Raw genomic sequence first — 25,946 nt, forward strand, 5'->3', positions numbered from 1 at the left:
ATATAGTACTATAGCATAGTGTTGTTATATTTACTGTCTTTATAGTATACTATACGGTATAATAAGAATCCGTTTAGGTTTTATTGCTTAGCGTTTATAAAGTTAATTATATTAGTATTCCATATTTCCGGGTTAATATCCTTCTTGTACTTCTTTAGATAGGTTAACGCCATAGTAGGTATAAATTAACGGGGTGTCGTACGTTAAAGGTAGGTAGGATTTTCGGTTTTATAGGATCTTGTAGGTTTACTATTAAGAGGTAGGCAATTTGAGATATTATTTAACGCGTTTTGGACGTCGTTTAACGCGTTTTAGACGTTAACTTAGGACTATAGGTTTAGTAACACTTCTAACCTAAAGTACTTAACTAAATCTTCGTAAACGCGGTTGTTCTATATAATAAACGCAACTTAGTATCTCCTAGTACTTAGTAATACTTCTATTACTAGTTTTCCGTAAGTTTAAGATAGTATAGTATTACTAGGATCTATTCCATATAAGCGCATATAGCACCCCTATACGAGACTGTCTCTTCTATTTAAAAACCTAGCTGCTCTATAGTTAACTATATATTCAACTACTAATCAGTATTAGTTATATAGGGTAACTTACCAATAATAACTACTCGAGTAGGGTTATAGTAATATTGGTTAATAAAGCTTGTTCCTTAGAATGAGAAAGGGCAAGGAGTTTAAGACTCCTCGCCACGCTAGTGCCGCGGCGTCACGTGACGACCGCTTGCCTCATTCCCGACAGTTTCTATAGTCCTTTAAAGCTTATATAAACTCTATTAGGGTTATTTTAAAGATTTCTTTATTAGGCAATTATATCGTAAGTTTATTACTATTAAAGTAATAGTAAAAAAGACTAAGTAGTATGCTAGAGTTAGTAGTTATAAATAATTATATTATTAAGAAAATAAATAAAAAGTTTATATAGTAGCTTTAAAAGTAGTAAAAGAACTCTTTTACTATAGCTATATAGGCTATAGCTTATANNATTACTNTATAAGATACTATAANGNCCNTAGAAATAATTCTTAATAGGTTATTATATAGTCTATATAAGTAGAGGATAAAAAAGAGCTAAATAGATTAAGTTGTAATATAATACTAAATACAGATATTTTAAGGTTAATTAATAAGTAATTAACTTCTAAAATGCTATAAAACATTAATATAAAGCCTTTTTTTATCTAAAAATAAAGTTTTATACCATTCTAATAATATTCTAATACTATATAATACTATATAATAATACTTTACCTATAATTAGGTATTTAGTAGAATTTTAATATTCTAAAATATTATAACCCTATTGCTTGTATTTAATTACTATAGCTTTATATAAATAAAAGTTATTTAAAGAAATTTAAGACTTTTTATTAAGTAATTCTCTAAATTTTAAGAGACTACTTAGGTACTATAATCCTATATAAGTGCCATAAACCAGAGAGGTTTATTAGAATATCTAAGGAAATAAAGAAGGGTATTAAAAATTTTTAATAACCTCTAACGCTAGAGAAAGAAACTCTATTTTGCAGATTATATAGGAAAATCCTTTAGAAATCTCGGAAAATTTAAGATGTTCTCCTTAAAATAAACTAAGGCAATATATAATTAACCAAAAAGATAAAAATAAAAAACCCTATATTCTTAGTATAACTAAGAATATTAAGCTACTAATCGGAATTAGAATTTTCTGGAAATTCATAAGAAGTTAGCAAGATTTATTAGTAAATTTTAAGAAAAATAAGCCATTTTACGTACCTAGTTAAAGACCACCCTTAGACTTAGTTTTTAAAACCTTCTTTAAGGTAGTAACGCGCGCACCGTTAATATTAAGCATCTTATTAGAAAATCCGAGAAGTTAGTTAATTTTACTTAAAAAATAAAAAATATCAGAAAAAATAAGAATTAAATACCTTATTAACTAAGAAAGCACTAAAAAGAATCTTAAAAAAGGAAAGAAGGCAAGATCTATGTTTACCGAAGGCCTTAGGCATTCTCTCATTTTTATTAAGGTTAGAATTTCCCTAAAAAAAGGTAGTTTTATTAAAATATATAAGAAATAAACTAAATTTCTTACCTTTTAAAGCCCTTTTTTTGTATACTAAAGCTCCAGAATAGATTCCTAGGTAAAGTAAGAAATTATATTACTATTATTAGAATTTTTAATAATATACTTCGTAGTTATAGCCATAAGGAAGTGTATTACATTCCTTAGTACCATTAATCACCTTTTTAGGCATACGCTAAAAAATATTAAATTAATTATTTTTTATCTAAAAAATAGCAAAAAACTTACTATATTCTAGACGCGATAAGTATAGTATCTAGGATCTATATCCTTATGTCACCAAAAGCTAGCCCTAAAATGTTAGAAAAACTAAGAAAAAATATAATCTTTCTTACCTTAACTTCTCCTTAAGGTCTTTATCTTGTTGCTTCTAGATAAAATTAGTATATTCTTAAAGCCACTAAGAAAAAAATATACCTTTAAGGGCTTTTTTAATAACTATCTTTTCTTATATGCTGCCTTATTAGTAACAGTAATTATAGTAGTACTAGTAGATCTAATACCCAAAATTTAAAATAATTCTTAGAAAAAATAAGAAAAAAAAAGAAAAAATAATTAAAGAGAAAAAATATTAGTAAATAAAGTAATAGGCTGTATATTAAATAATTCTTCCTAGTAAGAAAGGAAGCCTGGGATGTTAGAAAATCCAATAATTAAGTAATTAATAGGGTAGAAAACCGAGAAACAAATTTCCTAAAAAGTTTTAAAATTTTAAAACGTTAATTTAAAGCTAATATATTAGAATAACTAAGAAATTAGTAAGCGGTATAATATAAAACCAAGAAATAAATTTCTCGCAAATTTTTAAAAATTTAAATCATTAATTTAAAGCTAATATATTAAAATAACTAAGAAACTGGTAAGCAATATAATATAAAACTAAGAAAAGAAAAAATAGATCTTTATTAATTTAAAAATATAGTTCTAAAGGCCTTTTGTTTCTAAAAATATATAAAAATTATATAACTTAAAAAATTACTTACTTAGGAGGCATGTTAGATGCTCTATAAGAGCTATTGGATTAAAAATCTAGTATATAAGTTATTTTATAACGTATATAGCTAATATAAAGCTCTAGCTTACTAGAGATTCGCTTATTAATTAAGCGATAGGGTGTTAAAGGTTAACGTAGTCAATTAAGAGTGAAGTTATCTTGGGCGCCAAGACCTCGCGTATACTAAGCCATTTTGGGATTAGCGCCCCGACCGTCCGCGCCTGGACGGTTACTATATAATAGGAAGCTAAGTAGGCTATAAAGTAGGCTAAGGTAGGTGTCTTTAACTAGTGCGTTAACGTCTCCCTTTATATAGCAAATACGGTATAGCTATATTAAAAAGGCGTAATTAAACTCTAAATAAAAAGGATTATATAATATACTTTAGCTATTATCGTGTTATTGTATAGTAATATCTAAAATTATCTAGTTAACTTACTATATATTATTATCAGTCTTGTATAAAATTGGTTTACGCGCCTTTATATTCTTAGTTACTTTAAATATCTCTACTCTAAGTAATAATTATAATAATAGGACGCTTTTCTAATATAGTATACCGTATAAAGGCACTATATAGGCATTCTACTTATATTCTACCGCCACTTAAGCGTACTTATAAGTATCTGTGTTTATACTGTCTAGTTATAATTATACGTTATCTAACTAGTAAGAGTAGTGGAATTAATCGCGAATTATAAAATAGTTAGGCTGTAATAAACGTGCGAGTGTTATATCTCTCTTTACATACTTTTTTATAGACGTATTAATGGCTAGGTAGCCGCATTTTATAATACTATAGGTATTAATAAAGGCCGCCGTAACTCTTAGGGGTATATAAAAAATACTATAGACAGCTCCGCTATATTATTACTACTAGTTATACAGTTTATATATAATATAACACTATAGAAAGGTATAGATATATTACTATTTTAGGCAAATTATAAATATAAGCCTAAAATATTATTGTTATAATAATAAGCGAAGAAAATAAGCTAAATAGTAAAGTAAAAAAATGGAGACTAATAAACCTTTATAAGGACCTCTACTTTATAGTAAAAATAGTATTAAAAAAATTAATAAGTACTATAATATTAAGAAATCTAAGGGACTAGATCTTAAGGAAGGGGATAAAGTATAGCTATTATATAAAAAATTTATAAGTTAACAACTAAATAAAAAGCTAGACTATATTAAGCTAGGATTATTCAAAATTATAGCTAAGATTTTAGAAGTTATATATAGACTTAACTTACTAGTAAAGATAAAGATCTACCCTATATAGTATATTATAATACTAGAGCCAGTATATAGAGATATAGAGCCGCTAGTTTATAAAGTAAATATATATAAAGGATATTAAAAAAAGACAAAAAATAAGTTTTAAAGATTATTAATTATAAAGATGTTAACAATAAAATATAGTATAAAGTTAAGTAGATAGGCTATAATAAGACTACCTAAAAACTATTATAAACCCTAAAAAATGCTATAGGAAAGGCATAGAAGTACTAAAAGAAAATAGGTTAGGTAATATTAAAAAGGAGCCAAAACTAAAAGAATTAGTTAAAGGTAATAGAAAAGCTATAGAACTAGAGGGATTTACTACTAGCGTACTAGCTATTTCCGCCTCTTCTTAATTAAAATCCTTTTTGGCCTTTTTGGCCTTTTTGGCCTTAAGTTTAGCTAAACCTTATTTAATAAGGCGGTACTCCTTTAAACAGGCCCTTTTATAAACCTTTTTAAGGTTAACCGAGTAAACGTATTAATTTAAGCCTAAAGGGCCTACTACTTAGCAATATAAGAACGTTTAAGCTTCTTAAAAGTATAGGCGAGTTTACCCTTAAGGCGCTCTGCCTTAAATTAAATATAAAACCCTATAATAAATTAGATAAGGCATTAGACGCCTATAAAGAATAATAAAATATATATACTTAGCGTTAAAGACGGATTAAATATTATAGGACAATTACATATTCGCTCGCGTACACTTAGTATAGAAAGAAGGTTAATAACTAGATAAAGCCGCGATTATAATATATACTAACTTCTTCTCTATATATTAAGAATATAATAGTATTAGTTTACCTAATAAGAGAATAAATACTATAAGCTAGTTATAATAATTAGATGCGGAAGATTTAATAGAAGGTATTAGAAATAATAAAGGTTATTAAAATAAAGATGGGAATGCTATACCTCTAATAGATAACTTAGAGATAGGAGATATCTTTAAGGATAAAAACAAAGAGAAGGGGCTAATATTACGGACCTTATATTAGCAGTAGTAGAACTACTAAGAAGAGATATAAATAGGTTAGTTAAGATAGTATAGAAGGCGCTAGAACTAATTAAGCTATAGAATAAAGAGTAGCTAAGTTATATAGCTAGTTATATTATAAGTTTAAAACGTAGAAATATAGGAATATAAGAACGTAATATACTAATATACCAACGTACTTAGTACATTTTTTAGGCATAGTATTATATATTTAAAGGACTATAGTCCCTACCTAAATAGTTCTCTTCTTTATAGTAAATCTTAAAATATAATTAGAGTTAATCTATTAGGTAATCTACTCCACTAGTTATATTTATATTATTAACTTCTTATTTACCTATATACCTAGCCCATTAATAAGTTTACCGTAGTATTTTCTATAAGGCTTTATTATAACTATAATATTTCCTATAAAGCTTTATTATATAGACCCCTAATTATATAGGCTTGCGCGCGTTATATTACTATATTAGTGCCATAATTAACTAAGTCGCTAATAGTTTAGAGGTAAAATATTAGGGTGTATATTTTAGAATAATATATAGTAAGCCATTATATAAGTCGTTAATAATATTAGTATAAGTAGTAATAGTATTTAACGGTCTAACTCCTATAAGGGATACTTTTAATTTAGGGTTTAAATATCCTATTAAGCGATTAATTAAGGCAGATTTATAATAGGAAGTTTTTAAAGCCTTATATTATAGTATTTAATTTCCTTTATACTATAGCGGTTTAGTTAGGGTCGCTATAAAATACTTTTAGTATAGCAACTAGTTTTTCTATAGTGTTTAGCTAAAATAGGTAAATAGTTTCTATAGCATTTTCTCTTAAGCGACTTATAGTATAACGTAGCTAACTATTAGGAATGGCGTAGTAATTAATATTACTATTTAGCTTATTCTTAAGTTAGTTAAAAAAGAAATATAGTTTATTTCTTTTACCTAAACAGGCGGTGGGGGTTAAGGAGATATTTAGTTAGCTTCTATAAGGGTTATTTTAACCTTTACTTAGGTATACACCTAAGAGCTTTTAGGGGCTGCTAAGGCTAGTCTTTAGCTAGCCCTTGGCACCTCCTTATAAGCTCTTTAGGCTTACAGCCCTCCTATCCTCCTTATTAGTTCGTCTCTATATAAGGCTATTGCTATACTCTTTACCATATCGTCCTCTTTTACCGACTCTCCTTATAACTTATACTTGGCTTGCCTACTCCCTACTATATACCTAAGTAATATATCTTACAGCTTCTTTATAAAGGTATTAATTAGTAAATTTAGGGTTAAGGAGCTAGTTCTAGACGTGTTTTTTTACCTAGTATTTATAAGTTAATACTAGTAGGAATAGGTAGGGGTAACGGTATAGCAAACAGTAGGTTTTAGCGAATTTCTTTAATTTTCTTTTTTAGACTTGGTTGTTTTATAAATTAGGCTTTTTAATAGGCAAGAAATTCTATAAAGGCCTATTATAGGCTCTTTATTTATTTAGTAAATATAATAATATTGTTTATTCTTGCTTAATATCTAATATAACCTACTTAACTATATAAACTACTAAAAAGATAGCAGCAGTGTCTTATAACTAAACGGACCGCGGTTGGAATGCCTTATAAGCTCTCTAGCCCATACGTACCGTATAGGTAGCGTAAGGTCTAACAGGCTTATTATAGGCCTCCTACTTACAAAGTATATATGGTTTAGTTGCGCGTATATTGTAGTTATACTATATAGAAGAAAGGGGTCGCTGGAGATAGAGATTACCGTGGTTTAATAGCTTGAAACGTATATTAAGATATAGTAGCGATATTTCTAAGTCTTTGTTAGGGCTTACCCTCTTAATAAGAAAAAATTTCCCGTTACTATTATATCGCAGCGCCTGAGATGCGCTGCCGTATATACGTCTCTGCGTTTACTCTAGTAGTTTATTAGTATAATTTTAATAGAACACTAATAGTAGCTACTAGGTTTCTAGGCTCTACTATATAGAAGTATAGAGGCCAATTTTATAAAGCCCTAGTAAATATAATATATAGGTTAGTTATAGATATAGAGGCTTTTAAGTTATTCTATATACTAAATAGGGTAGTTTAGAGCATAGGTTTAATATAATATAATATTACGGAGTAAGTATAAGCGATAACAATATATAGTAAAGTAGATATTATTAAGCTATATATATAAACTATCCCTTTAGCTGGTAAGGTTCTACGATAGTTGGACCGTGCGCGAACACCAGAATCAAAAGTACGCGTATGGTTACGGGGCCTTGATCCTATTGATTCTTGGCTGGCTCTTATCGATAACCGTAGGACCAAATCTACCAGCCGAAGGGATATAATAAAGTTAAGACATTATATAAGGAAAGAAGGTAAGGAAATAGGAAAAAAGGGTATATATTATTATCTTAATTACTTAGTTAACACGTGCATGGGGCAGAATAGGATTTAGGTAGTAGTCCTGGCAGAACTTGGCAGGATTTGGCGGACTTGGCAGAATATGGCAGAATGCGGCAGATTGTCGTGGATTGCGGCAAGTTGCGGTCTCGTGGTCGGTTTCTAATTGCTGAGTCGGTAAAACAGGTGGACGTGTATAAGGTGTCACGGGGTGTTCCGTGACAGAGTAGTAGACGAGGTTATTATAATAGTTAACGTGTTAAACGCGTTAGACGTCGTTAAGCCTTAGATAATATATACATTACGTATAAAGGGGGTTTCCTAGACGTACGGTTGTGTATTTAAGGACCCTTAGTCCCTACCGTAGATAGTTCTCTCTTTATAGTAAATCTTAGAATTAATCGGAGTTAATCTATTAGGCACTTACTCCACTAGTTAGATCTTGTAGTTGTGTTTACCTATATACTCAGCCTATTAACAAGTCCACCATAGTATCTACTACAAGACTTCGTTACATAAGGACGATATTTTACTGACAATTTAATGATCAAATAGACGGCGACAATATTGAAGCTTTTGATCAACTACACCAAATATTATATGCTTCCTGGCCACGTCGCTGCTGTTTACTACAATATCCAAGCGCCAAATGAGGCGCTAGCACCTTTACTGCACTGACTAGAGGCTTTAACACCAAGCTCTATACGGTATAGAGCTTCCAGATTGGCTTATGAGCCGTGCATATACGAAAAGTCTATGAAAACTTAGCACACAAAAGGATAGAATCAACTTTTTGATAAAAAAGGTTAGCGATAACGTCCTAGCTACCCGATCGAGCCAACCCCCCGATCGAGCCACCCGCCGATCGCGATTCAAATCACCCCTTTTCTTATGCATCTTACCTTTCCTACACCACAACCATGCGTTCTACGGCTGCCGCACTGCTTAAACTCGATTAAGAAGCTTGAATGGAAATTGCAATTAAGCTTTTAGAAGCTAACCCCAACCAATCTATTCGTGAGCTTGCTAAAACTTATTACCTACCGCGATTAACTCTTAACTACTATTAGAAGGGACGCCGATTATATAAAGAGGCCTATTAAGACTAATAAAAGCTTATAGTCTTTAAGGAGGATTTTATTATTAAATGGATTAATACTATAAGAAGCTAGGGGTGGCCACCCCAAATCTAGCACCTTAAATCTATGGCTAAAGATATTCTTAAAGCAAAGAAGTATTTTACGGAGCTTAGCCAATAACGTGATCTATAAGCTAGTGGCCTATATAAGCAAGTGGCCTACCCCACCAAACACGCGACGCGTTATTTAACCACCTAAATGGCAGAACTACAATAGTAAGAGGCCCTTTTTTGAGAGGGCAGAGTCGACCTAGGTGTTTAAGCCTATAAGCTGGGCCAAATTACATCCTTACGAGGTGTTGAGAGGGCATACGACGTGTCCCGAAAGACAGTCAAGCGACGCGTCAGCGGCATTAGACTATAGCGCGGTTCTACTGCCTCAAATCGCCGTCTTACACTAATATAAGAAGAGAGTCTTAAGCAGTGGATTCTATCAATGGATTAACGCGGTATGCCGCCTAGGATTGCGACCGTACGGCAGATGGCTAGTATTTTAGCTACCCAATGCACTAGACAGACCATTACTGTTGGCTAGAACTGGGTGCGAAATTTCGTTAACCGCCATAACGATCTAAAATCCAAATATAATTACAAGTATGACTATTAACGGGCGAAATATAAGGATCCTGTGCTTATTCGGGCCTGGTTTAAACGCGTTTAAGACACAAAAGTATAGTATAGTATTCTAGATAACAATGTCTGGAATTTTAATAAAACCGGCTACTAAATGGGTGTTATTGTAACTATAAAAGTCGTTACTGGAACTAATAGGGCTGGCCGTCCTAGAACTATACAGCCAGGTAATTAAAAATGGGTTATATTTATTAAATGCATTAATGCCTAAGGGATCGCAATTCCACCACTTATTATCTTTAAGGCAGTAATATACCAGGCTGCCTAGTATAAGAATGATATTATACCACACGACTGGTTAATTGGTGTTAGCGATAATGGTTAAACAATAAACGAGATTAGCCTAACCTGGCTAATAGAGGTATTCCACAAGCATACAAAGGATCGCACTGTTGGCACGCATCGGCTGCTAGTACTAGATGGCCATAATAGCCACGTATCGCCCGAATTCAATCGGTTCTGCCTGGATTACCACATAGTTGTCCTTTGTATGCCGGCGCATTTATCACATCTACTGCAGCTACTAGACGTAGGCTGTTTCTTAGTACTAAAGCAGGCCTACGGACACCTTATTAAACAGATTATAAGCCGCGGCGTTAACCATATTGATAAACGCGAATTCCTGCCTATATATAGGTAGGCTAGGTAGGCAGCACTACATTAGAATAATATACGGGCAGGATTTGCAGCTACTGGCCTAGTTCCATACGATCCAGATCGCGTACTATTACTACTGCATACCGAATATCAGACACCATCACCCCAACGTTCGCGATTAAATGCATCCTGGGTAGCTAAAATACCCTATAATATTGCTGAGCTACAGAAGCAGACGGTCCTACTAAGGCGCTATCTTAAATAGCGCACGTATAGCCCACCAAGCCTAATAGAGCAAGCCCTTACCTAGCTTGTTAAGGGTTGCGAAATAGCGATGTTAAGTACTGTCCTGCTTGTAACCGAAAATCAAAAGCTATGTATGGAAAACCAGCGCCAAAAACGAAAGAGGGTAACTAGGCGCACGTATATAGCTAGGGGGGGTGTTTTATTAGGAGTAGAAGGGCTATCTCGAGTACAAGCTGCCCAGAAGGGGGCAGTAGAGGGGGCGGCAGAGGGGGCAGCAGAGGCAGCGGCTGAGCGACCGCAACGGGTAGTGCGCAAGTGTAGTATGTGCAAATCAACAGAACACACAGCACGTACGTGCCCTAGACGGCAGGTAACTAGCTAGTAGATAGCTACACCAAATATAGTTATTTGTGGTTGACTGATTACCTCGTTTTGCGATCGCGTGTTTATTTGGTGGGGTGGGCCACTTGCTTGTGTGGGCCACTAGCTTGTGGATCACGTTACTAGTATAAGAACTTCCTTAAACACCACCCAGAACTTAAAGCTTAATTCGCTAGAGGCCTTGATTAAAAGCGAAAGGATACTAAAGACCCTAAGATTATTAAGGATTAGTTTAAGTTGTATGCAGCTACGGTCGCTAAGTATAGAGTCTCTAAGGGAGATTAATATAATATAGATGAGAAGGGAATTGCAATAGGAATTGGTAATAGGGTTAGGGTGTTAGTATTATAATTAGAGGCTAAAGTCTTCATTGCAGAGCCAGGTAATCGCGAGTGGGTGTCCTTAATTAAATGCGTCTTAGGAAATTGATATCGGCTGCCTCCTTATATTATCTTTAAAGGAAAGTAAATATAACGAGCTTGGATAACCCTACGCCTTAATCGCGAAACGGTTATCTAAGTAAGCGATTTAGGGTAGACAAATTCGGATATTGCTCTTAATTGGTTGCACTACTTTAACTTATACACGAAGCCACGACTCTAAGGAATCTATCGCTTATTGATCCTTAATGGCCACGAGAGCCACGTATCAATGCAATTCATTGAGTATTGTGAGGCTCACAAGATCGTGGCTCTCTGCCTCCCCCCCCATTCAACGCATAGGCTTCAGCCTCTCAATGTTGGTGTATTTGGGCCCTTAGCCAAAGCTTATAAAAAGCACCTCTACAACTCTGCGCTTTATGGAGCCTTAAGTATTACCAAGCAGGAGTTCTTATAATATTATCAAGCTACGCGTAAAGAAGCTATATCTTTAACAAATATAGCTAGTGCATAGCGGGCAACAGGCCTTATTCCCCTTAATCCTTCTATTGTTCTATCAAAGATCCGGCCTAAAACTCCTCCTTTTACAAGCCTTACTAATAAGAATGGGGTACAAATTAATATTTCTGTATCTCCTTCTATAGGGGAGAAGATTAACGAAGTTATTAATCTAATTCTACAAGGTGCACCACCCCTACATTTAGAAGCTATACTTAATCTACAGAAAATTGCTCTAAGTACTCTGGCTAATAAAACTGTTCTTTAGCGTATAAATACAGAGCTTATGGAGAAGCAGAAGAGGCAACGTTGTAGTAAGGAGAAAACATTATATGGGAAGGCACGAGTCTTATCGGTAGAGGAGGCTCTTAAGAAGCTCCAGCAGAAGGAGCAGAAGGAGCAGAAAGAGGCTGCTCAAAAGGAAAGACGTAGAGCTCTACAAGGTATAATAACGTTCGCGAAGAAGGTTTGGAAGGAGCTACCAATGCAGGACGATATTTTTAGATAGAATTGACGATTTGAGTGAGAGTCTGTGCATACGAGAGCTCTGCTCAGAGGGTGGCTCGATCGGGTGGCTAGGACGTTATCCGCTAATTGATTCTATGGTCTGAGCTTGCTGAGGTAATGAGCTAAAATTAATCTTGAATTTGATGCGAGTCCGCGTTCAGGGGGGAGTAACTGTCTTCGGTGGCTGGGTGGCTGTCTTCGGTGGCTGGGTGGCTGTCTTCAGTGGCTGGGTGGCTGTCTTCGGTGGGTGGCTGTCTTCAGTGGGTGGCTGTCTCGTTGGGTGGCTAATACGTTATGTTTACTCAGTTGTTTTCTTTGTTCCTCATCTTGCCCAAACTCTTTCTCCTGTTGTTACTTCACGTTGTGCTTCCTTTTCCCATTCCAACTGCTCCAGACTTGCTCGTAACTGTTAATTGCCGCCAATTGCCCTCTCACTCATCCCGAGCACTGCTCCCTCCAAGTCCTGATTTGCGCCCACCCATTAGTCATGCGCTCTTCGGCTATCCTCTTCGCTCTGCTTTCCGTCATTGCTACCGTCTTCGCGCAGACGCCCGCTCAATATGCCGCTCAAATTCCTTCCTGTGCAGTAAGGGCTCCCATCTTTTGAAATCTTTTAGGGACACAGACGCTTGGCCACTCCACTTCCTTGCCTGTCATCCTCTGTTACCAATGACTGGGAAGATCCTTGACGCTAATTAGACCCCTTTCGTGCACAGGAGACATGCGACAAAGCTGGCATAGAAAAGGCAAATTGCAGTTTACTCGTGGCACCCACTAGTAAGCAGCGCTTACTAGTGGTCCCGGGCTCAATGCAACAACCGAGCTCAATGCAACTTTTATATTTGTATGGCGTCTCATACAAAATCAACCTTTTTCCAAGTTGAATAACTCAACAACAACGCTATAATAAATTATTAAATATATATACTTCTTTTTTTTATACCTAAATAAGTATAAAGAAACTTAATTTTAATATTAATTTTCTATTTTATAGAAGTTTTAGTATTTACTGGCCTTAAATAAAATATAATAATAAAAAGTATAGAAATACAATAAATACAATAAATATCAGCTTTAAATAAGTTATATTATTGATTTTTAAAGGATTATATATAAGCCTTTAAATTCTTATATAATTTCTATGTAGTATTGTTAAGTTATTCAACTTGGAAAAAGGTCGATTTTGTATGAGACGCCATACAAATATAAAAGTTGCATTGAGCTCGGTTGTTGCATTGAGCCCGGGACCACTAGTAAGCGCTGCTTACTAGTGGGTGCCACGAGTAACGGATTATGCCTGTCATTGTGCCAACAGTAATACAATCAAGGCTGTAGTGGTGCCTTGTCTCCAGCAAAACTCCACCTGCACTGCTTCCGAGCTCACTCGTATGTGTCCCTTACTCTAGCATAGATTCTGGGCGTCTATTCCTCCACCTACGCCTTCAGGATCACTCGCTGTTTCTCGCTGCTTACTCAGCCTACAGAGTTTGCCACGCTGGTTGGAGATATTTGTGCAGCTTTGAACACTACCACCATAGCTACTGGGACCGGAAATCCCGTGAGCCCGTCAGCTACTAGCACTGTGATACCCTTCACTGGCGCTGCGGTCCGCGTCGGTACAGCTACTGGGCTGGCCTTGCTTGTTCTTGCTGCAATGGGTGTGTCCGTCTAAGTATAGCTTTGGGCTTGAAATAGCCCATGTGGTCATCTGATGCGAAACGACTTGGTGTGACTGAGAAATGGCCATATTGGATCTCGTTATCCTTGTTGATTACTAGGTCACGAGAGTGTATACGTAAAATGTTACATAGCTGATTTAGAGCAAGAGGCTGTAATATAATATTTTCCTGCACCTTTTATCCTGTGTTTTGAATGTTTTGCCTTAACTTCGCCAGTATATATAAATGTCTTGGGAATGACCTTACGGAGGATTGAGAAAATTAAAAAGAGGTTGGGGTCACGGGCCAACGCGTGAAGCGGAAATTGAGCTGCACGTCAGGTGTTTCGCGCGACGGCAACACTTCCTTCAGCAAGCATTTGGAATTATGGAGCACCGGAAATGCTATGTCTTTGCCCAACCCGCCCTTGACGAAAGAGCAGCAAAGCGACGCCGTGTCACTGACGCGTTTACCCAGACATCATGGCCTCTTCGAGAGCATGTCTACCGCCACATCTGGTCTCACCAAGAGCAACGAATCCAGGTCAGCTTGTGACATCTACTCTTTGCATCTACTTTTTTTTTATCTGCTTAATCTGCGTTGCTGGACTCACAGATACAGGCTACCATCGAAGAAGCTGATTTGACGACTTTTGAAAATCTTGTATCATTTGTCTCTGCGACCACCGTAGACCATCATCGGCGAGAGCCCTCGATACCTTCTGGTCTTATTGTAGCTGGCCCCAGCATCGCCTCTCACGGGTTTTTCTTTGATCGTCTAGGTCAGAAAGTCACAGCGGATACCGATGCCACCTTTGTTGTTCTCACTTCTGGCGAATGCCCTAACCTCAAGATGCTGCTGAGGAATCTCATCAAAAAGGCCACTTCCAAATTGGATAATGCCGATGAACAAGAGGATCGAGGGGGCAATAGTGCTAGGACTGGTCCCAAGCCACTCGACTATGACCTTGTGGTTCTCCAAGAATGGTATTCCAAAGCGCAAACCAATAAGATCATTGTAACAATCCAGGATAGCGAAGCGTTTGATGCTACCCTCCTAGTCGAGATGATTGAACTATTTAGGTATGAAGCAGTTTTACTTATTGGGATGCGACTAATACGTTTAGTACTTGGCTGAATCGCATTCCTTTCGTTTTGCTATTCGGTATAGCCACTTCGTCTGAAAGCTTTCAAGACAGGTTACCTGGAACAGCGCTACGATTATTAAGGGGCGAGACTTTCAATGTCAAACAAGCTGATGAAATTCTCGAAAAGATATTTTGCGCTACAATTGACGGTCCGGATGTATCACTACGTCTAGGCCCGAACCTCAGTAGTAGACTTCTTGAGCGGCAGAGAGATCATATCCAAAGTGTGCAGGCATTCTCTGATGCCCTTAAAGTGAGTGTTTAACTCTCTTCTTGGTAAAATACTCACTAGTTCTAGTACGCGTACATGTCTCATTTCTATGCGAATCCTCTCAGCATATTTTTGAGTCGGTTGCTTGAGTTTGACCAAGTATCGCATGATATTTTTAGAGCATTACGAAACCTCCCTTCTTTTCGCAGGTATTAGCTTGATTATCTATCAATATTTCTTTCTCTGCTAACTGCTAACTGCTGTAGATGGGTTGAGAGCTTGCTCGATAAGGGCGACGCAAGAAAAGTTCGTCGTTTGCTCGACTCTGACCGATATCTATACGACAACACCATGGAAAATGTTAAAAGCGGACAGATGGTTATATCTAATCTCGTCACCGCTACTTCAATCCTGGCGGCAATACGCAACTCCATTCAGAGAACGCCATACGTTTCCCGCTCTACTCTCTACGTCAAGGCTGTCTCTGGTGAACTCGATGGATCACCAATCGTCCGTGAGACTCTTTTAATGGTAAAAAAAGCCTCATCGGATCTTCTATATCAAATACTGGAGATGTTATCGGCCTTGAAGGAGCGCTCTTTCCCCATCGATGTCGTAACATACCAGAGAGAACTTGATAGCCTAATCAAAGAAAACGCCAATGAAACACCACTTAGGAGTCAGCATGATGTTCGGAATAATACCCTTAGAACTACGATTGTTGCACAGAAAGTAGAACTTAGCAAGCAGAGATCCACACTTTCAGAGCAAGACACTGCCTACTCAGAACTTATAGGGCGTTTCCATGATGATATTGAGAGTTATTTTACGAATACATTGATCTCGCCTCAAAGTATGGTTCTGTCTGAGGTGTTGCTTTACGATCTTAGGTCACCACACTCGGAAACTTTCGCCCCTAAGCCGCGTTTTGTAATAGAGCGTTCTCTCTCTTCCCCGCATGACTACCTCAACTGCAGCTGTTGCTTCAGTCCAGAAGCAGGAAACGACGAGGTACAGTTTCAGCTTTCCCAGTGAGAAGAAATGGGTTCGTCCATTAACATGCTACAGAGTATGCTATCTTCTACCCAGCCGGCCACCGCCATTCTGTATCAACTTTACCTCGAATCTGGATCGCTGGTGAATGTTAGTGATTTGTGGTCGGCTTTCAACGCAATTGTTGGCGAGGAAGAGGACGAAGCAGAGCTTACGACAATGTGAGTTGGCTAAAGTTTACCTTAGACCTCTGATATACAACCTCACTCCAGCGTACGGTTTCACTGATATTTATGATATGTCAAGGTCACTTTTCCAGCGAGCATTGGCAGAGCTGAAGTTTCTTGGCCTACTCAAATCCAGTAGGAAGAAGAATGATCATGTTGCAAAAATGATGTGGAAGGGTTTGTAATAGTGCTACATCAATTATACGTTTGGATGCTTGTGCCATTCCAAGGATCGTTTAATTGTTGCGTGGTCTGGGCGCAACATCGCATAGGGATCCGCAGTTACGGCAAGTTCTTGCCTTCTTGTCGGCCTTGAACTTATTTACGGCGTCCTTGATCTGTGTTCCCAGATCGGTGCAGTGGAAGGACGCTTCATGCACTTGTTCGCCACAGTTTTGGCAATACCAGCGAAGACGATCCAACGAGCCAGCGGGCCGGGATTGTTCAAGTACGATCCCAACCGTATTGGCGAAGCGGACGGGATTGTGGGGGGTATTGGGCGGTAGCAGGAACATGTCTCCTTCGTTGATTGTTATGTCTCTAAATTTGCCCTCATCGACAGTTTTGAGTAGCATATTGCCCTTGTATTGGTAGAACCATTCCGCGGTCTCATTGATGTGGTAATCTGTTCGTTCATTTGGGCCGCCGACGATCTAAGAGAATAAATGAGTGAGCGCTTATACTAGAGCAGATTAAGGATTTTGCAAGGAGTTGCGCACCATGACAGTGACGTCGTCATTGTATACACAGTAATTGTTTACAGGTGGCTTGAGAAGGTGAGAGTTCTCTTCAAGCCTGTGCTTGATTAGCGCTTTGAAACAAACGTCCGAGATGATCCCTGGTGAATGCTTACCATTTTTGGAGGTTCAATGGGCTGGTAAGAGCTCGGGGCGCGAAGGTGGAGGAAAAGGTACGAGTTGATAGAGGCCCAAAGGCGACAGAAGAGTGCCGAAGTAGTGGGCGGCATACGTGGCGGAGAGCAGGTCGGAAGGACTGCATTGCAAGATCACGACGTTAGAGCAGGAAGCAGCATGGTGATGATGTTGATGAAGTTGTGGATAAATAGTCGACTTTTGGTGTTGAGGCCTCGGCCGCCATTAAATGTCGATATGCGGGAGATGCGGGGCGAGGAGGCACTGGGGGTCTTTGCAAAGGGCTACCTGTCGGGAATGCCAAGGCGTCCCCCTCGGTCTTACGAGGGTTGCCTCCCTCCGGGCTACGCAACACCACCGAGACAGTACACGCAGCAAGAGCCCAGCCTTCTTCACCAACTCCTATCACAACCACTCACTTCTTCTTCACTCCCACCTGCTTCATCTTCACTCCCACCTGCTTCATCTTCACTCCCACCTGCTTCATCTTCACTCCCACCTGCTTCAATTCCCTTCTCGCACCAATATCCTTCAGCGTGGATCACTCTCACATGGATCATTCTCACATGGACCATGGCAATATGGACCACAGCACCACCCATCGTTGCAGCATGAATGTTCGTCAACACTTCTCCCTTTGCGTATCCAGCCTCCGCTAATACAGCTCGACGCCAATCCAGATGCTGTTCACCTGGGACACCCGGGACCTCTGCATTGTATTTCGGAAATGGCACGTCTCCGGCACTCCATCGCTGATCTGGTCGCTGATGGCCATAATCGCCCTCACTGCCGGCTATGAGGCCATCCGGGAGATAACCCGCCGTTACGAAGCCCATTCAAACGTTAGACGTGCCGACGACACACCAAGTGAGTCTGAGCCTTCCCTTGCTGTATCATTGCTATATCGAGTTGGCACAATCGAGACGGCGCACAAGGCATGCAATCTTTCCCTCTGCAGCCGTTCCGAGATCAATGCTGAGCGAGAGACAATAAGATACGGTGGATAACGAATCGAGCTCATTACTTTGGCCAGGGAGGTCGACGCGGGTGGTTGAGAGAAGAACCAAGGTGGTTAAGGCGGCACTCTACGCTCTGCAAGTCTTCTACTCTTTCTTCATAATGTGAGTAAACCAGTTCGTAGGGACAATGCTGCCTGAAGATAGACCGCTGACCGCTCGAGAAGGCTGCTTTTCATGACGTATAATGGCTGGGTCATGCTCGCTGTGGCCGCTGGAGCATTCCTAGGTTACATTCTATTCGGCAATGTGTCTGCGGCGAAGACAGTTGCTTGCCATTAATTGATGCAATACCTATGGGCCTTTACCCCAAACAACTGCGGCTAGCGTAAACAATCTGTAGCGTTGGCCGTTAGCGTTGGCAATGTGCAGTAGCTATTTTCATAGAGCATCATTGGCAATTGGTTACGTTCCAATTACGGAGATATGCAATATCATCCTTTTTTGTCTATTACTACACAAATCCATATCGTATCCCAAACTCGACACCCTTACGCCTCCAATTCATTCAGTACAGGCTCATATACTTTAAGAGTTTTCGAAAACCAATTATTCTTCGCTCTCATCCTCGTCCTCGTCCTCATCTTCATCCATACCCTCTGCGGCCGTTACATCAAAAGTCGGTGCCTGGTCCACCCCAAAGTAACTGTCGCTCATGAGGTAGAGCGTTAGTTGGTGATCTCCTGGCGACGGTACCACATATTCAAGTTTGGTTTTCAACCTCGTCGCAATAGTGACCCGTTTAATTGCAAGCAAGTTCTTAGTGGACTCCTCCCCAACAACTAACCACCAATTCTCAGTTTTTTCCGCTGGGAAAAATGGAGCGTGGACCTCAGTTTTTGGCTCCGCTTCTTCGTCCACTTCCCTTTCGATCGTAATATTGATATGCGATGGGCTACCTGCAGTAATATTTCCAGGGTCGTCGAGCTCAAATGAGAGCTCAAGATTGGGATAGTAGTCGTTGGTGAAGGTTGCTGCGTCGAAAAGTTGCTGGTTACTCAATCCAAGGCGCTCGATGAGGGATTTGTAGTTGGGGTTTCCTTCTGGGTCCATAGCATCCATGAATTCAAAGACGTCGTTGATATTAAATCCATTGGCTACTTTAACCACTTGGTTATCGAAATGTGGAATTTGTTTTAGTGGGCTGTCCCGATCCCACATCGCTTGGACCACCATCTGCGACATCTCCATGGCAGTCATGGCATTGAGATGACCTTCTGACGAGAGGACATCGACGCAAGCGCTAAGCAGATTTAGAACTTTCCTCAGAATGGTCTCCTGATCTTTAGCGAGGTCAATTGGCAGCTGCATTCGGGAGAAATGTGCTTGGAGAAGCACGAACGCTTTGAAATGGGGTGACTCGTAGTTTGGCTCCGACATCTTGACAGGCAGGCGATCGTAGATGCGTCGCAGGACATGATCTTCATGGCGCCTGATCTGTATACCTTCGAATTCGGTAGCAGAGGTAACAATCTCCAAAATGCCCTTGATCTTCGTTCGCCCGGTTAGAGATAGCAAGAATGTCTGCATTGTGATAAAAGAGATGTTGTAGTAAGCCGCAATCATGGCTGGGTTTAGAGGAGTAATCGAATCATCATCTTCATCCAACTCAATGATCTTGGCTTCTACAAGGTCCTTTAGCGTCGATTCGACAAGTTCGGAGAGATGAGCGCTTAGGCCCTCGTGGGAAGTATCGGCGAGCCCATAGTAGCTTGGATTTGCGAGCAACCGACGATAAAAGTAGGTGTAAGTAGACCAGTCGACGGCGTCTTGAGTTGACTCTATTGACCTTGAGCTAATCTCAGCAACAAACGCATCATGCAAGAAGACTTGCAGGTGACTCTCGATGGGAAGCGCCTCGTTCAGAAATTTTTTGTAGTATTCCCTTTTCACCGCTGGTACCATGAGAACCCCCTTTGCAATCTTATCTTCTCCAGTTCTGCCTGCTTTGCCAAACATCTGCAAGACCTCGCTAATAGGGTAATCAATGTAACGGTGTTCGCGGCCTTCGAAAAACTGCGTGCCCATTACGATCACGAGATGAGCATTACTGGCAACCTCCCAGCAGGAATCCCTTGAGACAAGCATGATTTGAATGGCACCAACTTTGAACAAGTGCTCCACAGCCCGTTTGTCGAAGGAAGTAAGGGCCTCGTGGAAATAGCTGATACCATGTGAGAGAGACTCTGCCAAAGATCGCTCGTTGATTTTGTCCATCACTGGCGCAAGGTCGCTGAGAGGAGCGTTCAGGAAGCGATCCTCATCGTCGTCAGCGACACAAGCGGCAAGCAAATCTAAAGCCGTTGCGCGTGCCTGTTTTCTGCCCGGGACAAAGATCATTGCTGGTTTATCTGCCGATAGTTGGAGTACTGATTGATAGACGGGCTTAGCCATCGCAAGCATTAGCGAGGGGAAGTGTGGGATTGAAAAGGACTGAATGTGAAGCTCAAGAGGAACTGCTCGAATGTGCGGGCTGAAATTGAAGATGGTATGCTTGTTCGCTCCAATCCATTCTCCAATGTCACGGGCATTGGAGAGTGAAACGCTCAACCCAACTATACGCATTCCAGACTCCAATTGCAACGCCATGGCGTGCATGCGAGAAATAATGGCCTCGTATGTATAGCCTCCTTGACCGCCTAGCATGTGGAGTTCGTCAGCGATGAGAAGTGCAACGCTCTGCACGCTCATGCGTCGCTGCCACTGTCGAGAGATAACATCCCACTGGGAGGGTGTTGCCAGAATGAGGTCGCCCTTCTCTAACAACTTCAGATCCGCCGTAGTTTCGCCCGTCAACTTGACGATTTCTTTCCCCCCAGAAATGCCCGCTAATCGTGCTTTCCAGTCCTTCAGCCGAATATCAACAAGTTCCTGGAAGGGAGCAATGTAGACGACTCGACCTTCCGTGGCTTTTGACCAAAACCGCAGCATTGCAAACTCAGCGCATACTGTTTTACCAATACCGGTCGACGCTCCGATGAAAACATTATCATCCGAAGAGTATAGAGAGTTGAAGACTTGGGTTTGAACTTTGTTGAAACGAGCAAGTCCATCATAAAGAGATTGATACTCTTTGACCTTTAATGCAGAGATGGGTAAGGGCTGTAGCTCAAGTAGCGGTGTATGTGGAGGGAACTTCTCGGGAAGGATAAGCTTTTGGAAAGAAACAGCAAGCTTGGTCTCGGAATGCATCCACCTGTCCGAAACGACGGTGATGAAGTAGTTCGGCGGCATTGGCTCGGCGATTGGTACGGTAAACTCCACTAAGTGCTCGTTCATCTCAGTTTGACTATAAGTCTTGCGGAGCAAAAATTGGTCGTGGAACAGAATATCTTCTCCATCGCAGTCCTCAACTAAGATCCAGAAACTCTCGGCTGCTCCGTGCAGAGAATCATCCCACTCAAAATTAGGAGTTATTGTGAGCTCCATGCGTAGCATTGACCTCGTCATGGGTTGCACCTGGGCCTGTATTTCAAGCCGAGGAAATTTTGCGACTAGCCCACAAACTAACTTGCCGGCTTTTGGCATACCTAGAAGCTCTCCCATTCGGGGTGGATCCAGATCAAAGTAGCTAGCCCAAGGAACATCGATTCGCTCTGCCTTCTGCACTATGTCGCGAGGACATGTCGCATTAGGGGCTGTGAACTGTCTTAAAGGTGTCATCGTAGGCCACATTCGCTTTTCAGCCATTTTGCAAAGATCTAACGCGGTTTTTGCCACTGATGCCCATCCTTTTTTGAGGCAGATTTCGAAGACAGCACGAAGAATACGTCCTGCTGATTGGGTGACATAGACAAGATCTGCCATGAGTGCCAAACCCTCCAGTTTAAGTCGAGAAATATAGGCTTGAAGGAGGACATTGATCTTGGCGTGAGGTTCTTCGATGCTCTCCTTGACGGGTATGGGAACCCGAATGAGCAGCTTCGAAAGCTCTAGCTTTTCATCCTGACGAACAGGAATATATTTGAACTCGTCGCTTAGAGCAAAAACACGGAATAACTCGATGGGTGTGATGGATGGCTGGATGTGTTGATTATATGTCATCATGGAGTTATGGGTAATGTAGTAATGAGAAGCAATTCTCCCTAGCTCGGTCGCTTGGAGCTTCCCGGACCGCTTCTCGTATTTCGCAAGACTTGACTTTTCGAGCACAGAGGCAGCGGAATGAATCAGATCGACACGCTTTTGCTCTAGAGCGTCATCATCTTCATACTCGGCGCCGACGCTGTACAAGCCCGGGGATCTTAGCATTCGAACAAAGAGATAAGTATAGCCTAGCCATTCGACTCCTTCGTCACGATTTCGGACGTTTCCGAGAACAATCTCGGCGTTGAGGTTGTCGGCCAGCTTACTGATAAACTGGCTCTCAATTGGAAGCTGCTGGTTCAAGAGCGACAAATAATACTGCAGTTCATTCTGGGTTGTGATGATAATACCCTCTCCGTAGGTGTCGTACTGAGGTCGGCCCGCACGTCCAAGCATTTGCAATACGTCCTGAGGACTCAACTCGACCCAGCTACCCTTTTCAGGCGAGTAAATTTGAGTTCCCTTAATGATTACCGTGTGTGCAGGAAGGTTAACACCCCAAGCCAGTGTCGCTGTACAAACCAGCACCTGGAGGGAGCCGTCGGCGAAGAGGTCCTCAACGGACGTTCTATCCGCTCGGGTCATACCGGCATGATGGATCCCAAAGCCGTAAGGCATGAGATCCTTCAAATCCGCATTTGCAACACTTTCTGCCTCTTCTCTTAAGATCTCCCTGCTAGCGGCATCACTTCGTAGAATCTGACCAATCGTTTCCATTTCAAGGGCCTTGTCTCGGATATATTTTGCTGTTTTGGCCGTCTCCTTTCGAGAGTGAACGAAAATGAGCATTTGGTTTCGATTCTGCCCAACTTGCTCCAGAACTTTGGTGTAACAGACATCATTCATTGTTTTCAGCTGTTTAATTGCCTTCTTATCTGTCACTCCGATGAATTCCTGCTTCAGTGGGCATGGTCGAAACGTGCCATCAAAGTGAAACAGGCCTTTTATGGGATCGACACGAAGGAAACTAGCCACATCACGGTAGTTAGGAAGAGTAGCGCTAAGACCTACTAATCGGACATTGTCACCGGTCTGTTCAATGCGACGTATCGTTCGGCTGACAATGCTCTCAAGCACCGGTCCACGGTCGTCGTGAAGTAGATGGATTTCATCAATGCAGATAAGCCGAACAAGATTTGTGTAGCTGGTGTCGGTGGCTTTTCGCGTAATGACGTCCCATTTCTCGGGCGTGGTTACGATTATTTGGGTTTCTGCAATCTGCTGCTTGGTGAGTTGGCGATCGCCAGTTAACTCCGACACGCGAATACCATATGGTTCCAATCTCTTGCCAAAGTTGCCAACTTGTTCCTGGACTAGAGCCTTGAGTGGAGCAATGTATATGATCTTGAAATCGTCGAGTGCAATTTCCCCCGTCTCAGGATTCCTGTGTTTTCCGATCTCTCGAAGCATAGCTAACATTGCAACGTTTGTTTTTCCAGAACCAGTAGGCGCGCAAATGAGCATGTTACCGTCGTCATTGAAAGCAGTAGGGAAACACCTAGTCTGGATGCGGTTCAACTCCTTTGATGTGCCAAATCCTTGCCTTGCCCAATTAGGTAGTTCAGAAGTCGGCATGTTCTTCGGCTCGTTGGCATCTCTCTTAGGTTTTGGTGCTGGGACGTGTATCTCCTCGTAGCCCTTGAAGGTCCGTTTCGTGGAACCTTGTGGCAGCTTCACGTTGGGATTTGTCATAAGATGATTGCCCTGCTCGAAGACTAGGTTTTCCAAATTAATGAGTCGTTTTGGTTGCAGCCCACCCACTAGGCCCCCATCCCTTGGTGCATCTGCCTGAACTGCATCCTTTGATGCTGAGGGAACATCAATGTCCATTAAATCCAGCTTCAATTTTTTCGTGGTAGAGGGTGCATCTGCTTTGGGTGGGTCTTCTCGAGTGCGAAGCTCATTAAGAATATGTCGATGCCCTTCGGCTATCATTTCTCGCTCAACTGCGGCTCTTGCGTCTTTGTCTTCTGCAGCTCTTCTCCACCGGGTGACCCAAACAATCTTGTCCCTGTTGAGTACTAGTTTCGCGACAAGCTCATGCTGCTCATAATCAAAGAGCTCCATGAGATCGTTCTCGATCTCCCGTAGTGGCTTGTCCTCGCCGTCATCTGAAACACCGGAAAGGATTTGCAAAGCATCTCGAGTCTTCTCTTGCTGTGTATGAGCATCCTCGTACACATGTCCGATTTGCCTTTGTAACCAATAAGCATCAATCTCATGGGCTGCGATGAGTTTCTGATCATCTCTTCTGCTGGTTGAAGAATCGGCTAAGCCGGAATCGATGATCATTTCTTCGCCGTCACCCATCTCGTCGTCTTGTGGTGCTTCAACAGCTGCTCCGCCAGCGGCAGCAGCCTCCTCAGCGCCGTTGCGCTCTGCGAATGCATCGCCCTCCTCGTCCGATGATTCGTCTTCGTCTCGAACCTCGAAGGTCTGGCCTGCGTTCTCTTCGTCATCGTCATCTTCATCGAAGACGACCGCAACACCTTGCTTTTCGTCGATATCAGCGCCCTCACCACTCTCACCCGAGTCACCCATGTTCTCGTCCTCATCCTGAGCATCATAATCTGTAATCTTTTTTCCAAGGTTCACTAGCTCATTAAACTCTTTGGAGCCCATAGACATCCCTAAAATGTCATCAACTTCTTTCTTCTTGTCGAAATCCTTTAGAGAGTCGTCCTTAAGATACTCCAAAACGGCGTCAGCAGCGCTCCGAGTGACGTGATTTGGGACATCGCCGAGATTCCTCCCAACGATAGTTGTGATGAGCTCGTACGTCGCCCTGGTTGCAGGCGTCCTTGGCCGATACTTTAAATCCTCAACGAGAAGGTCTTGTTGTGACAGGATGCCAGCCCCTCGCAGTTGTGCAGGCTCCCCACGTTTTCTCTTCTTTTGCTCCCGCTCTAGAACATCTTCGCCTTCCCGAATGCTCCCGCGTTCTATATCGCTAGGGCCCTTAGGCTTCTTCTTCTGAACGGGTGCGCTTTCACGCGCAGTTCGCGACCCCATGTCGCGAATGTTGATGCGACCCGCCAACGATTCTGGGTCTCCAGTATTCTCATCTCCGCGGCGAGTGACAAAACGTCTATCCGCCTGGAGGACCAGATTTGACATGGCCGCATATTTGAATTGGGCGAGATTGTTCTCCTTTTTTTGGTCCGCCATCTTGAATGAATGAGGTTGATTATATATCACGGCGGCGGAGGCTCTTGGAGTCGAGTTTGCTGGGCAATAACAAAAAGGTCGAACTCGGATGGATTTAGAATTAGGGAAGCAGAGAAGGGCGCAGCTTAGAGAAGGACGCGCCGGGTCCAGCCAGTGTTTTGAGGGAGAAGGAATTTGAGGTGGCGGCGTTGTGCAAGGCGACCGTGAAGCAACAGTTGCATCGCGGTCAATAAGAAAATCCCAGGAGCTTGGAGCCGCAGATCGCTTCTTGCGCCTGCCTTGGACTAGTCTCAAAATGTTATAAATTGGTCAAAACTTGTGTACGTAAGCATTAAAATACGTGCATCTATGCATTAACTCACGTCCACAACGTCCACGGCGTCCTGCTGGTGCCCGTGGACACTATTACTATTAGAATATATATAAGCGTTCAATTTAAACC

At 40.9% G+C, this 25,946-nt stretch overlaps 6 protein-coding genes across 6 annotated transcripts; 4 read left to right on the forward strand and 2 right to left on the reverse strand.

Moving 5' to 3' along the window:
* The first annotated feature begins 10,007 nt into the window (after positions 1-10,007).
* Positions 10,008-10,803, forward strand: K441DRAFT_722342 (uncharacterized protein). The gene has a single exon (XM_067654070.1). It carries the CDS (start codon positions 10,449-10,451, stop codon positions 10,740-10,742), a length of 294 nt encoding a protein of 97 aa, XP_067503168.1. The 5' UTR covers positions 10,008-10,448; the 3' UTR covers positions 10,743-10,803.
* A 1,471-nt stretch (positions 10,804-12,274) lies between these two features.
* Positions 12,275-12,980, forward strand: K441DRAFT_133317 (uncharacterized protein). The gene has a single exon (XM_067640085.1). It carries the CDS (start codon positions 12,421-12,423, stop codon positions 12,823-12,825), a length of 405 nt encoding a protein of 134 aa, XP_067503169.1. The 5' UTR covers positions 12,275-12,420; the 3' UTR covers positions 12,826-12,980.
* Positions 12,981-13,967: 987 nt separating this feature from the next.
* Positions 13,968-16,798, forward strand: K441DRAFT_661012 (uncharacterized protein). Its single transcript, XM_067648808.1, has 7 exons — positions 13,968-14,327; positions 14,406-14,866; positions 14,911-15,184; positions 15,230-15,351; positions 15,409-16,153; positions 16,211-16,356; positions 16,442-16,798. The coding sequence occupies exons 1-7, from the start codon at positions 14,172-14,174 to the stop codon at positions 16,545-16,547; spliced, it is 2,010 nt and encodes a 669-aa protein (XP_067503170.1). The 5' UTR covers positions 13,968-14,171; the 3' UTR covers positions 16,548-16,798.
* On the reverse strand, positions 16,444-17,471 carry K441DRAFT_661015 (3-hydroxyanthranilate 3,4-dioxygenase). Its single transcript, XM_067648809.1, has 3 exons — positions 17,216-17,471; positions 17,082-17,157; positions 16,444-17,015 (listed from the first exon to the last, which is right to left on the reverse strand). The coding sequence occupies exons 1-3, from the start codon at positions 17,359-17,361 to the stop codon at positions 16,599-16,601; spliced, it is 639 nt and encodes a 212-aa protein (XP_067503171.1). The 5' UTR covers positions 17,362-17,471; the 3' UTR covers positions 16,444-16,598.
* Positions 17,472-17,785: 314 nt separating this feature from the next.
* On the forward strand, positions 17,786-18,791 carry K441DRAFT_722350 (Ctr copper transporter; the record flags this gene model as incomplete). The annotated part of the gene is made up of 4 exons (XM_067654071.1): positions 17,786-17,851; positions 17,915-18,101; positions 18,229-18,355; positions 18,418-18,791. The coding sequence occupies 4 exons, from the start codon at positions 17,786-17,788 to the stop codon at positions 18,530-18,532; spliced, it is 495 nt and encodes a 164-aa protein (XP_067503172.1). The 3' UTR covers positions 18,533-18,791.
* On the reverse strand, positions 18,656-25,698 carry K441DRAFT_661017 (putative pre-mRNA splicing helicase). The gene has a single exon (XM_067648810.1). It carries the CDS (start codon positions 25,502-25,504, stop codon positions 18,800-18,802), a length of 6,705 nt encoding a protein of 2,234 aa, XP_067503173.1. The 5' UTR covers positions 25,505-25,698; the 3' UTR covers positions 18,656-18,799.
* Positions 25,699-25,946: the final 248 nt, after the last annotated feature.

The sequence above is a fragment of the Cenococcum geophilum genome (genome assembly GCF_001692895.1).
Source record: "Cenococcum geophilum 1.58 unplaced genomic scaffold K441scaffold_25, whole genome shotgun sequence".
Lineage (NCBI taxonomy): Eukaryota > Fungi > Ascomycota > Dothideomycetes > Gloniales > Gloniaceae > Cenococcum > Cenococcum geophilum.